At 44.9% G+C, this 16,621-nt stretch overlaps 1 protein-coding gene across 1 annotated transcript in view; it reads right to left on the reverse strand.

Moving 5' to 3' along the window:
* Positions 1-16,621, reverse strand: part of MDN1 (midasin AAA ATPase 1) — a 168,088-nt gene that overhangs the window by 133,439 nt on the left and 18,028 nt on the right. The window contains exons 4-9 of the mRNA XM_045010265.1: positions 14,687-14,794; positions 14,396-14,588; positions 12,160-12,372; positions 8,293-8,424; positions 5,190-5,293; positions 2,859-2,973 (exon numbers count right to left, since the gene is read on the reverse strand). Coding sequence (XP_044866200.1) covers positions 2,859-2,973; positions 5,190-5,293; positions 8,293-8,424; positions 12,160-12,372; positions 14,396-14,588; positions 14,687-14,794 — 865 coding nt within the window. The remainder of the gene's footprint in view (positions 1-2,858; positions 2,974-5,189; positions 5,294-8,292; positions 8,425-12,159; positions 12,373-14,395; positions 14,589-14,686; positions 14,795-16,621) is intronic.

The raw sequence follows: 16,621 nt of genomic DNA on the forward strand, positions 1-16,621 counted from the left end.
CTTTGAAAAGTCATGGAAGACAGGAGACATTCCAGAAGACTGAAAAAGGGCATATATTGTGCCCATCTATAAAAAGAGAAATAAGGACAACCCAGGGAATTACAGACCAGACAGCTTAACTTCTGTACCCGGAAAGATAATGGAGCAAATAATTAAAGCAATCAATTTGCAAACCCCTAAAAGATAAAAAGGTGATAAATAACAGTCAGCATGGATTTGTCCAGAACAAATCATGTCAAACCAACCTGATAGCTTTCTTTGACAGGATAACTAGCCTTGGGGATAGGGGGTGAAAGCGGAGATGTGGTACATCTTGACTTTAGTAAAGCTTTCGATACTGTCTTGCATGACCTTCTCATAAACAAACTAGGGAAAAACAACCTAGATGGAGCTACTATAAAATGGGTGCATAACTGGTTGGAAAATCATTCCCAGAGGGTAGTTATCAGTGGTTCACAGTCATGCTAGAAGGGCATAACGAGTGGGGTCCCGCAGGATCGGTTCTGGGTCCGGGTCTGTTCAATATCTTTGTCAATGATTTAGATAATGGCATAGAGAGTACACTTATAAAGTTTCCGGGCAATACCAAGCTGGAAGAAGTTGCAAGTGCTTTGGAGAATAAGATTAAAATTCAAAATGATCTGAACAAACTGGAGAAATGGTCTGAAGTAAATAGGATGAAATTCAATAAGAACAAATGCAAAGTGCTCCACTTAGGAAGGAAGAATCAGTTGCACGCATACAAAATGGGAAATGACTATCTAGGAAGGAGTACTGCGGAAAGGAATCTGGGGGGTCATAGTGGATCACAAGCTAAATATGAGTCAACAGTGTCATGCTGTTGCAAAAAAGAGCAAACATAATTCTGGGATGTATTAGCAGGAGTTTTGTAAGCAAGTCACAAGAAATAATTCTTCCTCTCTACTCCATGCTGATTAGGCCTCAACTGGAGTTCAGTTGTGTCCAGTTCTGGGCGCCACATTTCAGAAAAGATGTAGACAAATTGGAGAAAGTCCAGAGGACAGCAACAAAAATGATTAAAGGTCTAGAAAACATGACCTATGAGGGAAGATTGAAAAAACTGGGTTTGTTTAGTCTGCAGAAGTTTTGAGCACAGGGGACTGGACTAGATAACCTCTCGAGGTCCCTTCCAGTTCTATGATGCTTGCTTATGTTATATAGAACTGTGTTGAAATGTAAGTACAGTAGATTCTGCTTAATAGCAACCTGGATATTAACAACTTCCAGTCAATAGCAATGTTTTGCCAGGAAGCAATCCCGTCCCATTTATTTTTAATGTAAATGGGGTTTGGATATTGACAACAGCATGCTGCTTATTAGTCATATTATTGAGAAAAAAGGATCCACCTTCAGGCAAGTTTGTGGGGATGCAGCCCCAGAAGGAAGCACTAGGATGGGCCAAGCACCCTCTGCATGCAGGTCTGCAGAGCTGCAGGTAGGGAAGCAAGTGCTGAGACCTGCCTTCCCAGGCTGCAGTGGTGCAAATGTGCCTGTGGCTGGTGCTCAGCCAGTCCCAGTGCTTCCTTCTGGGAGGGCAGCTTGCAAACCTGCACACAGGGACCACACAGGAGATAACAGGCTGTGGGCTGGGAGAGGAGGCTGTAGACAGAGTGGGAGGCTTGGGGGCGGGTGGGGGGGGGGGGGAAATGGAGCAGCTGCAGCCTAGATGCCAGAGCTGCATGGTACCTCTCCCAGTGCCTGCACTCTCCCGACTGCACCATGTCAGGTCACTCCATATAGGAAAGAAAGTGCTGGGACATGCTGAGCCAAAGGGTGCAGAGTGAAGTACCGTGCAGCTCCATGGGTCCCCAGTACCCCTATTCCCTGGAAAACCCTGGCATTTGGGCTGCAGCCCCCCTCCTTTTTGCTGTCTACCCACAATCCGGTTTGAGGACTGCACCCAGGGAAGGCACATCCCAGCATTTCCTTCCCTGGCTGCTGCTTCAGAAACCTACTTTCCGATTATTAGCAATTGTTGGACAATAGCAACTTTTTGCTGGCAACCAAGGGGTTGCTAGTAAATGGAATCTACTGTAGGCCCAAAAATCTATTTCCTAAAAACAGGCTTGACAATAGTCAAGCGAGGCCTGGTAGAAGATGGGTAAAGTGAAGTGAGATAATTCAGAGGCAAGTTAGAGATAAATTAGGGCATAACCCCAGGTTATGTTGTGAAACGCAATGGAGGAGGGTCCCAGAGCCTGGGCTCCAGCCGAACCCAAATGCCTGCATGGCAATTTTACAGATCAGCAAGCCTGAGTCAGCGGACACGGGCCAGCCACGGGTGTTTAACTGCAGCACAGACTTACCCTAAGAGGCTTGTGGACCCCTTCCACACCTCCATGAGAATTAGAAGGGTGAACATTCCCCTCAAGTCTTTTGATTGGGGGAGGGACAGGGGGCACAACAAGAACCAAAAAAGTCTCTCCGCCCCTCACCCCCTTAACAAGCCTTCTTTACACTCAGATTGCACTTTGAGCTCCATATCTGCAAAGAAAAGGGCTAGAGAATTACTTTTCAAATGGAAGCTTTCTTCTCCAGCTGCCATTTGATGTACTATACTAAGCTCAACCGAAGTAGACATTCCCTAGAGATGTTAAAGAACTGTGTTGGACAGTTCTATTTTGAGGTTGCCCAAAATCTCTCTCTGATTCACTTCCAAGCTTTGTAGAATAAGTATTCCTTTGCCCCAGATCTAACCTATCCATTTTGAAGCCAATATGACTATTTTGCGGATTTTGAACAGCAGAAACAAGGATCAGGCTTATTATGGAATCTCTGTTGTAAACCTTAACTATGGAACAACACCTGGTGTTCTATAATGACATTACTCCACCTACCTCTTTGAGTTCTGCTTTATTCATGTTATCCATCCGAATTTTGGTCCAATACTTGTCCAGAAGAGTAGCATGGCTGTTTTGCTGTCGGTACCAACCACCACCACAGCTGAAGACTCTAAATTAAACAAACACACCCAATGGAGTCATATAGCATATTACATAGTGTTTAACTGAAGAATTTAAAATTCCATTATATTCTACCATAGGACTACTCCAATGTCTCAAAGAACTAGTACGTTTAGCACAATTGTCTTGGGCTAATCTGAACGCACAGGGCTCCCAGGGTCCATAGCAGAAGCTGCATGTCATCCTGTCTCTTTTCCATATTACCCACCCCTTATTGGTGTATATTTCTCCTCTTGTCCCAAACTGCCTATTCCCACAGAGAAACATGCAGAAGGGAGAGAGCCAGAGCAGCAGCAAACTATTCTGGAGATTTCCCTTACCAAGTTTGTTGCCCTATCTAGGGGAGGGGCTTGGAATGAGGAGGGGAGTTATGTCGCCTCACTTCCCAGATTCTCTCCAGTTCTCAACTCCACACAAATAGTTGCTGCATCTGTCCTAACTCTGAGTTCTGTGCTGACTCCCATTGCTCCTGCAGGATCCATGCTTTCACGGCTAGGCTTAAGGCAGCTACAGAGGCGGACCAGGGGAAATTATAACTGAGCTGCAAAGTCTGTCAGGTCTGGACAGGACAGTGCCCAGGAGCACACTGCTCTTCCCCATGGCTCCATATCTCAATATCCATAGAGCTCCTTCAGACATAGCATCAGTGAGAGTTTCAGCAGATGAGGAAGGGTATTTCCTGTTGTAGAGATCACATTTCACATACACAGGAAAGGACACGACCCTTGTTTGCCACTGTATTGCTGTTGCCAGTTGTTTCTCACCCCACCTTGATCTCACTTTTCTTGTCACTCTCTCCGCCCTTGTTACTCCAGTTTTCACTGCTCCCCATCTTTACCTCCTCCTGTTTTGTTCCTTCTTCCTTGCCAGACAACCCTCGTTTCTGCCCCGTTTTCCCCCTTTCCTTTGCAGCAGTGTAAGGATGACCATGGATCTTCTCACCCGACTCAATTCCCTGACAGAGTTTTCTCTGAACTCACCATCTACTGGCTCCCCTCAGCAGCTGGAGGTCGCACCAGCAAAGCCTACTGTTGCACATTAAGCCACCCTGCACACAGCTCCCTCAAAGCTCATGCCATGCCCCCCATGGCAGCAGTCCTGTGCATGCAACTGATTATCAGCCTTTTACTTACACATCTTGAAATTCTATCCTTGTTTTTTTAAATTCACTCCTTCAATTTAAAGAAAACCAAACCTACTCATGACTATTTAGAGACTGTCCCAATAACACTGACACAGCTCTGCCAAAGAGGTGTGCAGCACCAGAGTAGCGTCAACAGAGCTAAGAATTCTACTATATCAAGACACATGCACAACAGGTTAAGCTCCCAAATAACAAACAATGACTAGGGCTCCATGACTTCTGCAGTGGCCAGTGTGGCTGATCCCAGGGATGCCCAAGAAGCGGGCTCAGAGGCCAGCTGCTCTGGTGGCCCTGGGGACAGTCACATCAGCTGCTGCTGGAGCAGCCCCGGGGACAGCTAGCCCCAGGGACTGCCCGAGCAGCAATCACAAAGCAGCCAGAGCCCCCAAGATTTAATCGGGGTATTTATATTATAAGTCATGGACAGGTCAGGGGCCGTGAATTTTTCTCTATTGCCTGTGACCCGTATGGCTTTTACTAAAAATACCCATGACTAAATTGTAGCCTGAATAATGATCAACAGGAAGAAAATGTTTTCTCAAAGGAGCAAAAACATAAGCAGCAGGAAAAAGTTGTTTAAGATTTGAAAAGTGTTGCAAAAATGTTACTCAAAAATATCCCTTTAAATGGTGCACTATATATACTTCAGTATACTTCCAACTTTCATAAGCACTACAAAAATGTGAGACTCAAATATTTTACATATTAGTTTTAACAACATGAAAATCAGAGCATATTATCATTCTGAGTCAAAAACACTCTCCATAAAGGAAAATGAAGGACCAGCCAATCTGAGTATTTGTTGACTTTCTTATTTTTAACCTACAAAGCCTTCAATCTTGCTGAAGTAACAGTTGCATAAGATGCTACAAGTCTAGATCCAGTCCTACTGTAAGGCTGTTTGATATTTAATGCATTCCTTTTACATGTTTTATTAATAAAGTCTATGTATCGCATTCTAGCTGTCTGAACTTAATGTCAGTCTGAATTCCTTATTCTTGTTGCCTGCAGCTTAAAAGCAGCCAATTAATGCTCATGTTCATTTTACCTTACATGCCTACCTTCTGGTTGCAAAGAACTGGAATCCAGGAGCCACTTTTAAACAGTCTCCACGACCAGGAATCAGTAATTCTCCATTTTCCAGAAGAGGAATCAGGACAGAGATCTGAAAAAGAGAAAGAACTCCTACCTTGGAAACAAAGCAATACTCCTGCTTTTGGGAGAAGCTCAACCACCCAGACTGCATTTGTTTCATGAGTCACACGCCCACTTACACTGAGCTACCTTAATATGCCAGTCCGCCAGGAACAGCAGTTCCTCTCATAGGTACTTTATCCAACTGTACTTGTTTCTAAGTGACACTGACAAGGATTAAACAGTCCCAGTTAACATCACTCAGCAGCAACTTCCATAGTGAGAGTACATTACTACGCTCTTTCTGCTGGCATTCACATTTAAATACAGAACGGATAGAAAAATGACCATCAGCATTTTCCTTTTCATCTTTCTTCACCCTGACCACTGTGGTATCTCAATTTTTACACTGCATTACACAAATCAGAAATCTTTCCTTTTGATAGCCCAATGGATTAAAAGGTAGTTTCACCCTTGCATGTTTGAAGCCTTGTCTTTTCAATTGGCCAACAAAGTGTCTCTCTAAATCAGGGGTGGGCAAATTTTCTGGCCCGAGGGCCACATCGGGTTGCAAAACTGTATGGAGGGCCAGATAGGGAAGGCTGTGCCACCCCAAACAGCCTGCCCCCTATCCACCCCCTCAGAACGGACTCATCAAACCCCCCCGGCTCCTTGTCCCCTGACCGTCCCTCACGGGACCCCCGCCCCTTGTACGGGGAGATTTTGGCAAACCAGTGAAGTGCCTGAAACCACTATGGCTTATTGTTAAAAGTAGCCTATTCAGCAGTCTCAGCTTGACCAAGGCAGGATGGGAGGGGGGTTTGGGGTGCCACAGAAAGGGCAGCTTGACCCCGTGTCCTTCCTGGTAAGAGTTGTGTTGAAGTTGCTGATCCTGCTCTTTTAAAATGCATGTATGTGCCCCAGGAATGTCTATTGGGGCCTCAGTGCTGGAAACTCTGGAAAAACCCACACCTGGTTAATCAATAATCAGAAGGAACCTCTTGCTTGACCATTGAAATTGCTTACTTAACAAAAAAACCAGGAGTACTTGTGGCACCTTAAAGACTAACAAATTTATTTTAGCATGAGCTTTCGTGAGCTAAAGCTCACTTCTTCGGAAGTGCATCCGAAGAAGTGAGCTTTAGCTCACGAAAGCTCATGCTAAAATAAATTTGTTAGTCTTTAAGGTGCCACAAGTACTCCTGGTTTTTTTGCGGATACAGACTAACACGGCTGCTACTCTGAAACCTTACTTAACAAGTTTTCTTTAAGGGACATGTCATTCTATTACCAATGTATAAATAGGGGAAAAAGTTTGAGGTAGTTGGATTCATTTGGGACTCTTTTTGGACTTTCCTTCTGGATACATCTTGCAGTCCCCACCGGCAGACGGAAGATTTGACCACCGGAAGCCTACCGCTGCATCGCTCGAGAGCCACACTCAGCTTTGGTAATTATCAAGGGTTGGGGATGTTTTACTAACTTGTTGTGGACGTGTGTAAGTGCTTGAGACTAAGTAGAATTTAGCTTTAAGTGAAAGCACTCTTGTGTTGTCCTGTTTGTGCCAGCCATCTATCGGTCGGACAGCCGTGTCTCCCCTGATTTATTTCCTGACACCACCTCACACAGAGTAAAAGTTACCAAGAGCTTTGGGTTGAAAGAACCCCGGGTAACACCCTGACCTTCCCCCCCAGAACCTCCACCCCATCCAGCCGCCCCCCTGCTCCCTGTCCCCTGACTGCCACCCAGGACCCCCTACCCCTTATCCAACTCCCCACTCCCTTACCATGCCACTCAGAGCAGCAGGAGCTCGCAGCCCCGCCAGAGCCAGCCACACCGCCACACTACCCGGCAGGAGCTGCAGACCAGAGTGCTGGCGGCATGGTGAGGTGAGGCTGCAGGGAAGAGGGGACAACAGGGGAGGGGCCGAGGGCTATCCTCCCTGGCCAGGAGCTCAGGGGCTGGGCAGGACAGTCCCGCAGGACGTAGTTTGCCCACCTCTGCTCTAAATCAAAGACCCTGTTTATGGCAGCCATCAACACCTTTCATCATAACAATATCCCCACATTCCAGCGCTGCCCATCACCCCAACAAATGTTGACATCCTGAATGACTTACATCCTAAATAAAGAGTCAAGAAATAAAAGGTTGGAGGAAGGGCTGGGGGTGTGAAGAAGTTGCCATACAAAGGAGCTCGTTGGTGGGGGAGAGAGGATGGCAGGATGCAAGGAGTCTGATGCATATAATAAGCTCAGCCTACAGAAGTGAGGACGTGTACAATCCTCTGTGTACACTCGAGTGGTAAAATACTTAAATATAGAGAAGGTGTTTCTAGGAAAGCATGGGATTATAAAGGTACAGATAACATAAAAAATCCAGGCTACATTAACCTGTAGTTTACCTTTTAAAATAAAAGACACTTAAGCAATTTTATGGGGCTACTTGAAATATTCTGAAGACCTAAATTCATAAAGAGGCTACATATTGGCTTTGTTATAGGGTCCCTATGGTTTGAAAGTCTGCATCCCAATAAAACTAAAACTGGCAGCAGAGTTAGTCCCATAAAGGATGCTTTATAGAGCTATGAAAAAATGACTGGATACAAGTAATAATTTGAATTTTTGCAGAATGTCAATACAATAGGCAGTGTAGAATTCCAGTCACTGACATAAGGAAAAGCTCTCTCTAATGAATACTAGTTCTATAACTGACTATTAGGAATCAATTAAGATACATGTCACAGTACTTGTTCCAGAGCATAATATGATATAATCTTTTATACTGTCTCAGCTGGGGCAAGGACAGGTGGGTGAAAAAGAATGAATGTACCAATTGGTTAATTCAGTTACCTAATTAATGATCATTTTCTTCCCCTCAGCTCCTCCCTGCCTCCTCCACAACTCATCAGATCCAAGGTGTCAACACACTACCGCTGATTGGGCATTAGCCTTCAAAACCAACTAACAGTTTGCCTCAAACCATCCCCACTTATTTTACAATGTTGCCTATAGGAGAAGGTAAATTGTATACCACATCCAGAGGAGCATAGTCAATATCCTCCAGCAGAATCCAGTGCCCTTTGGTGACAGCTTGTGTCAAGGTTCCAGGCTGCCATACAAACTCCCCTGGCACATCTGTACAACGATACATACCCAGTAATGTCTGCAAAAAAAAAGTTAGCAATAAATAAAAACTGGCTTATTATGTCTTGATAAACTCAGATAAATAACTTACATAATATATCTGACACCAGTATGCAAGTCATATACATAGCTTGCCTAGAGCAGTGTGCGGATGCAATGTCTCTAGAGCGCTGCGCAGATACCAATTTGTACGCGCAGCTGATCCACAAAAATGGTCCGCAGATATCCACGGATTTGCACAGCTCTATACACTACAGACCCGTTTACGCGCAGGTGTTGAGAGTCAAGCCATCACGACCGCGTGTTAACGGACCACGAGTTAAGAGGGCCATGATGAAGTATCTTAAGATATCTATATATACACACATGTATAATTATCTAGGATTACACAGCATCCCAAATACTGCAGGCCTATCTGTTAATGGCACTTTGCGAGAATATAAATTCAAATGTGTAATCTAATAAAAACATTACTACTACTACACGGGGTGAAAGTAACCAGGACACTTACCGGTACGGGGCAGGACCTCAGGCAGAAGGGGCGGGGCTAGGGGTCAGCATCCCCCAGCCAGCCCTTCCAGGCCGCCTGGTCCACCCTGCCCGGGGTTCCCGTGGCGATTTAAAGGGCCCAGGGCTCTGGACACTGCCCTGGGGCAGCGGGGAGAGGGGGAAACAAAAGGGGCAGGGACCTTAAAGTGCTGTAGGGTCCTTTGCTGCAGCAGCGCTTTAATGTTCCTGCCCTTTTAGGGTCTCTACCTGCAGGGCCACCGACGGGGGGGAGGGGGAACGTTAAGCACTTTAAGGATGGTCCTTTGCCGCGGCAGCGCTATGAGGATCCTTTAACATTGCTGCCCCTTCTCCCTCCCTCCCCCGGTCGGTAAAGACGTACAACACATTTCCGCTCCACGCTTCCTGTCGATTTCTATGTCAGTGAGTTAGTGAACAAATCTGTAGCTCTACATAGCAAGTTCCTGCACCGTGTGTTAACAAGTCTCGTGTGTTAAATAGGTAGCACTGGGAGGCATGGCGCTATCGCGCATTAAGCGGATTCGAGTGTAAATGGGTCTGTATTGTAAATATCAACAACATCCTCAGCTAGTTTTTTTCAGTATTACACTAAATTTTAGCGTTCAAAGAAAAATGTAAGCAACAGCATTCTTGAAACACTCCTATTGTTCTCTTAACAGATATCAGCTACAATCCAAAGTGATCTACAGCAGTGTTTCTCAAACTGGGGTCGCCGCTTGTGTAGGTAAAGCCCCTGGCGGGCCAAGCTGGTTTGTTTACCTGCCCCGTCTGCAGGTCCGGCCGATAGCAGCTCCCACTGGCCATGGTTCGCCACTGCAGGCCAATGGGAGCTGCTGGAAGCAGCAGCCAGTATGTCCCTCGGCCCGCGCCGCTTCCAGCAGCTCCCATTGGCCCGGAGCAGTGAACCGCAGCCAGTGAGAGCCACGATCGGCCAAACCTGCGGACAGGGCAGGTAAACAAACCAGCTTGGCCTGCCAAGGGCTTTCCCCTAGCGGCATCCCAAGTTTGAGAAACACTGATCTACAGCTAGACCCAGCCTTCTTAGGAAAAGCAGTTAACACTGGAAATGTCAAGAGTATATACACAATTTTTATTAAATCAATTACTTCCCATGGCTTGATCTGACATCCAGCTAACATAACACATCCCAACTTTGTGCCTTTTACATCAAGATGAAACATGGAGTTACTATTCAAGGTACTTATACAATAGGAAAAAAATGAAGTTTTAGAAATAATTTACAACAGCTAATGCATCCACTCATAGCTAGAGTCTTCCGTACCTTTATTAAACACAAGTTTTATCTTTAAAAGGGAGATTACCAACTTGAAATGCAGCCCATTTTAAAAAATGATAGAATAGATGCAGGTATTCCACCTGTCCCTAGATAACCCAATAGACTGTAGTTTCACATCCATATTTTCCTACGTCTAAAAATGTTTTCTATCTCCCTATCCCTGTGTAAAAAACCCACAACAAAGAGGATACCAAACTATATAGGAGAAACAATTAAACTGGAATACAGTCAAATATATAAAGCAAAAATAAGATGCATTTTAAAATAAAAAGCTCTTTCAAGAGACACACTAGAAATTCTGTGCCATACAGATACACTCCTCTTCTAAGCATTTCTTGGATAGTTCAGTTATATATTTAATTTTTTTTTTAACCTTTATACTTTGCTACTTATTTCCAATCCCATGGTGATCTTACAACTAAGCTCAACAGCAGTGGGTTGTGTGGGGCCGGCAGCCAGGACCCCAGACCTGCTGCCACTCAGGGGTTTCATCCACTGGCTCCTGCCAGCCGGGATCCCGGCTGCCAGACCCGCTCAGCCCGCTGTCGGTCTGGGGTCCCAGCCCTGCCCACATACAGTGGGTACCTACCTTCTCCCTGGTTCTGGCCCATTCTCTTCCTCTCTCTCTGCACTGAGCTGAGGGTGGGAGTGCACTGAGCACAGGGCTGGGGGTGAAGAAGCAGGCTGGGGGTTGGGGTATAGGATCTGGCCAGGAGCTAGAATGAGGGAGAGGGCTCAGGGTTGGGGCAGAGGGTTTGGGTGTGGAGCGCTTACCTGGGTAGCTCCCATTTGGTGCAAGGGATGCAGGTGGGAATGTGGGCGGGGGGGGGGGGGCAGGAGCTCCCATTTGGTGCTCAGGGCGGGGGTGGGTATGTGGGGGGTGCAAAAGTCAGGATGTGGGGGATGCATGGGGTTGGGGGGCTGGGTATGTGGGGGGGTACAAGAGTCAGGGCAGAGGGCTGGGGGCATGTGAAGGGGGTTCAGGTGTCAGGGCATGGGATGTGGGGGGCCTAGGTATGTGTGGGGGTGCCAGAGTCAGGGCTGAGGTCGTGTGGGGGAGAAAGAGTCAAGCAGAGGGCTGGGTCTGTGGGGCTGCAGGGCTCAGGGCAGAGGGCTGGGTGTGGGGGGGGGAGCCAGGGCAGAGGGCTGTGGTCGTGGGGTGCTCACAGCAGGGAGCTGGAGGGAATATGCCCCTATTCTACCCCTTTCCCCTTCCCCAAAGCCCTGCCCCTGCTTCTTCTCTGCCTTCGCTGGGAGCAGTGAGCACGCTGACTCCACTCCTCCCCGACCCCCGTCCTTGTCCTCGCAAGGGCCATCAGCTGATCGGCTGGCAGGGAGGGAGGGACAGAGAGGAGGAAGAGGGGCAAGAACCCAGCACACTACGGGAAGAGGCAGGGGAGCCAGCAGGACCACGTTTCTGCCCCTTGCCCCCGCCCCCGCGGGAGGGGCCGGTGGGGGGGGCGGGGGGGCGGACGGCAGAGAAGAATGGGCCAGGCCGGGCCAGGCTGGGCAGGAGTCCTGGCAGGCAGCAGCATGCCATTAAAAATCGGCTCGCGTGCCTCACATCTTTGGCATGTGTGCCATAGGCTGCTGACCCCGTACTAAATCATTTTAAAATCACCACTTTAATTAATCAGAGCAGCTCTTTCACGTACACAAGTCCTAAAAAATGTAGTAACTTAAAAAAAAAAAAAAAAAGAATTGATGTGATGCAGTTTTTGTGAAGAATTTAAAGCTTACTAAGCCCGTATCTTGAAGTTTCTCATTTTCAAATTCTTCAATTCCCATTAAGAATTTGGACTTGCTGTAGATCAACACTTCACATTTCAAAACTTAAGTAATGTAAGTCCATGTATAAGGATGGGGTTTTGAGTGTCGAGCATAAATGAGTTTACCCTTTCCCAAATAGCAGGAATATTTTTCCATTACCTTACTGTCTGTCTGATCTCCAAGTTGAACTTTCAGAATATGAGGGGGCTTCATTCTTCCTGTAATGACTGCTAAATACTCAATTAAAGAAGTTTTGCCACATCCTATTGGTCCCTCTAATAATACAGGATTCTGGAAAGCTACTGCCATCGCAAGGTTTTGCAGATTCATGCAGGTAGATTCAACCAGCACAAAATGGTTAACGGTACTTTCCTGTTAGGGTAGAGAACTTGAGTTACCGTACTGAAGTGTTTATTCATAGATGAGTTGTGTACAATATTACTGGAATGCTCCAATGCGGCATTCATAAAAATTAGTCTGCATACTAGAAAATGCCGGCTATATAGCTCTAACTAGGAGCTTATCCCAAATGATATAATGGGTCATTGAGAATGCAGATTGAACAAACAATATTTAATGGTTAGTATTAAAATACAGATTCATCCCATCAAAAACCTACAATAAAAATATATAATTTATAAAAGTGTATGCATGAGCTAATTTGCTCTCAAAAACCAGCCAGACTACAGATGCAATAATGGTAGAGTGATTACTTTAATGTTCCACCAATGTATATCGGACTTACCTATTAAAAAAAAATCATTTGATGTACATAGCAAATGAAGTCATTTGAGCAGCTCCCTATTACAGGACAAAGCCTTGCCATAATCCAACAGCAGTTGTTTACTGATAACCTTACTCTTGAGATTAAAGTTCTGAATCTATTCGTATTTGCATAGACAACATCGTGAAGCCACTAAACTCACTGATGTATGACCATAAAAAAAATATACAAAATATTATACACCATCTTTTACTCAGATTATTTTAGTACATTTAGACTTTTTAAAGGGAAGTTATATTTTCCAATCAGGGTATAAAACGAATCATCAACTCATTCTTAACTTTTCTACAGTTTATTCCACAGAAGTTGCCATTTTCCTGGCAAGCAAGGAGAGAGGAGTTAGAACAGAAAATCAAACTTATCCTTCATTGAAAATATGAAGAACGTTGTATTTTGAACTCCTATTTTAAACAAGTTTCAATTACTTACAAAAATTGATAGACAGTCAATACAGTTTTATTTTGCTTGTAATTTTATTACTAGACAGAGTCCAGGAAATTCAGAAATTGAAAATCCTGTCTCCTTGATTCCCACGCTGCTTGAGAAGTGCTGAAAAACTGATGCTCTCCACACACTTCTCCAGAACAGTGCTTTTAGATTAAACAACTTGTGCTAAAGCTGAACAGTCAGGAGTTGAACTCAGGTTAGAGCGAAAGCAAGAAAGGTGGTCTGGGGAGTGGTCTAGAGTACTGGCTGAGGCTACAGGAAGTACAGAGGGTGGGAATAGGGAGAACAGGTTAGAGGCAGACTCTTTCTGCAGAACATGGACATGCTTTTCCTATCAATTTAAGTGTAGAAATATTTTCCAATTTGTTTTCTTTTCCTGCCTATTAGCAGGAAAGTGGCAGTCTCCATAGAGTAAGTTTTAATTTATTTTAAAAAAAAATGTTTAAAAATGTGTGTTATTTTGGGGAGCAACTGCTGGCAAAGAGACGGTATAAACTCAGATGGTATAAAAATCATTTCCGTGAAAGTAAAAATGACTGTTTTGGACCCCCTTGTTGGCTAGGCCATGACTCCATGTTCTTGAGAAAGCCTCTGGATCTGGAAAGGAGATACTATGTAGAGTTGGAAAAGCAGCTGCTGAACATTCTCTCAGAGCCAGCTTACAAGAACTGATACATAAAAATCGAACAATCACCATGTTAACCTCTAAACTACTTCATTCCAGTACACAGCTCCTCTGAAGTACCAACATTCCACTTCATAGTGACTTAGTGCATGGCACAGCTTGAAATAAAATTTGCCACAAGTACTACATACATTCAACTTCACTTAAGAAATTAACAAAGGTAGGTCAATTCTTAACATTCACATTTTAATAATTAGGCCACAATCAAGGAGGGAGGCAGGGATAGCTCAGTGGTTTGAGCATTGGCCTGCTAAACCCAGGGTTGTGAGTTCAATCCTCAAGAGGGCCAGTTAAGGATCTGAGGTGTTCTTTGAGGGAGGGATAGTTCAGTGGTTTCAGCATTGGCCTGCTAAACCTAGGGTTGTGAGCTCAATCCTTGAGGGGGCGATTTGGGGATTGGTCCTGCTTTGAGCAGGGGGTTGAACTAAATGATCTCCTGAGGTCCTAATAATCTATGATTCTATGAAGGATGTACCTACCTGTTCTTTGGGCACAAGTTGTTGCCTGGGTAGCACAACTCCACATACTGCTATTACATTTGCAGAGAGGTCACCCGATACAATGTCTCCTTGTGTGTACTGCAACCCTTTCTCTCTCTGCCAAAGAGATGTATCTGGATTGGCCAAAACAAGGGCTCTCTCTACATTCCGCATCTGTGATTCTTCCAGTAGCCTGTCAAATTAGTACCCACATTCATTATTGCAGTTGGAAGTCATTTACACCAAATATACTTAATCATGCAATGAATTCAATGTAAAAATTAATCTTACTTTAGTCTGAAACGTATTAATTCATCTGGATTGAAGATCTTCTTAAGGAAAGATAATTTGTGCTCGTCGTTCATGCATGTAACCAAAGCAAGGCAATTTGAAGTGTACCTGCAAAGAACATTTTGAACAAAATAGGTTTCAAAAGATTCTTCAGAAACCTATTTTTGTGATTCTGATTCATAAATAAAGACACAAAATTATAGAAGAAGAGTCTTGTACATCTTTTTCCCACAGAGGAGTTGGCAGAGAGAAAGAATTGGCCTCCCCAACTACAGTTCGGCTATAGATCAAGAATGTGTTGTCTGACTCGTAGTAGAAAAAAGACTCACCTTTTGGCATATAACTGATAGAGACAATGAATTTTGTATCATAAGCTATGAAAGTTTGCTACCCAGGGCAAATATGTAGTACCAATTACTGTATCCTGTTTCATATTTTATTGCCTCACTTCACTGAATGTTCTTTAAGTGTCTTTATTTACAGTATAATAATCTGAAATATTCCTCTAGAGAAAACTGACTCAAGTCATGGCATATTGAAACAATGTGCCTCACAGTGTAACAAACCTTTCTATAAGTAGGGTATATTACAGCAGACACAAAAATTAGGTGCACTTTTTAAACAGAAACATCTCTTGGATATCTTCACCTTAAATGGAGGATGTGGCTTTCTATAAGATCTGTCTTTCATCTAATTCAGCAGCTAGATTGGCCATAGTATCAAGAAATCAAGACATTAGCTCAAGGCTCAGTGCTAACAGAATCCTAAAACCACTTCAAATCTTTTGACTTCAGTACTAGATACAGCTGCCTCTTCAAATAATGAATATGTAACTTAAAAAGCATTAAGTACAAAATCTTACAGGCAAATAAATTTTTCATCAGGTTTAGTCAGTTCTCATTTTCTGACCACCATCAATGTTCAGTGAGGCTGAAAGAGGAAAGCCCTCAGAGGAAGAGTGGCTCAGCACTCAATTTAAAATCAGATAGTTTCTCCCTTCCAAAATTACTGTAAAAAGCCATGTAAACCTGCTCCGGGAAATCAACCATAATTCTAAAATGATAACCTTATCTCATGCCTTACTGTCAAGTGAATTTAGTGTAATAGTGTATTTTTTTAAAATTGGGACAGTTAACCCTTCTTCACTCCATTATCCAGGGGTCGCTTTGACCAGAAGTCATGATGAAGAGCTATTGAAACTGATCTGTGAACTACCACCATAGTAAGCAAGCTCCCAACCTTTCAGATCATTTTGGATCTTATCAAAAGGTGCTATGAATGTTTTGTGTATATTCCTGGTCCCAAAGAGAGCTCACTGACTTCCTTGGGCTCTGGTGTGAGGAACATGTGCAGGCACAGCTCGGAAATTCAAGCCAGAACAAGATGATCTACAACAGAGTTCTCAAACACGCAGTCCGCGGGCCACATGCAGCCTGTGGCATTATTTGCTGCGGCCTGCCAAGCTCCCCTCACCTGCCACCTCCCCTCCCCCCCAGCGCGCCACGTCCCTGCTCCTCTGCCCACCTTCAGGCGCCACTTTCCAGGAGCAAGGGGCAAGGAGCCATGCACTCAAGAGAATAGGTGGAGAAGAGGGGGGCAGGGGCTGGGATTTGGGAAAGGGGTTGGAATAGGGGCGGGGGGTGGAGTTCGGGTGGAGATTTTGGGAAAGGGGTTGGAATGGGGGCGGGGAAGGGGTGGGACGAGGTGGAGCAGGGGCAGGGCCTCATGGAAGGGGTGGAGTGGGGGCGGGGCAGGAGCTTTTGTATCTTTATATGAAAAGGTGTCAGTGATGCGGCTCTCGGGCCAATGTACTAGTCCTCATGTGGCCCTCGTGGTGATTTGAATTTGAGACCCCTGATCTACAAGCACTCGCTGGAAGAAGTGGTGGCTCTGGGCTATTGAACAGCAGTGCCATCAGAAGAAAAAGGAACTGAG

This window comes from Mauremys mutica, chromosome 3, assembly GCF_020497125.1.
Source record: "Mauremys mutica isolate MM-2020 ecotype Southern chromosome 3, ASM2049712v1, whole genome shotgun sequence".
NCBI lineage: Eukaryota > Metazoa > Chordata > Testudines > Geoemydidae > Mauremys > Mauremys mutica.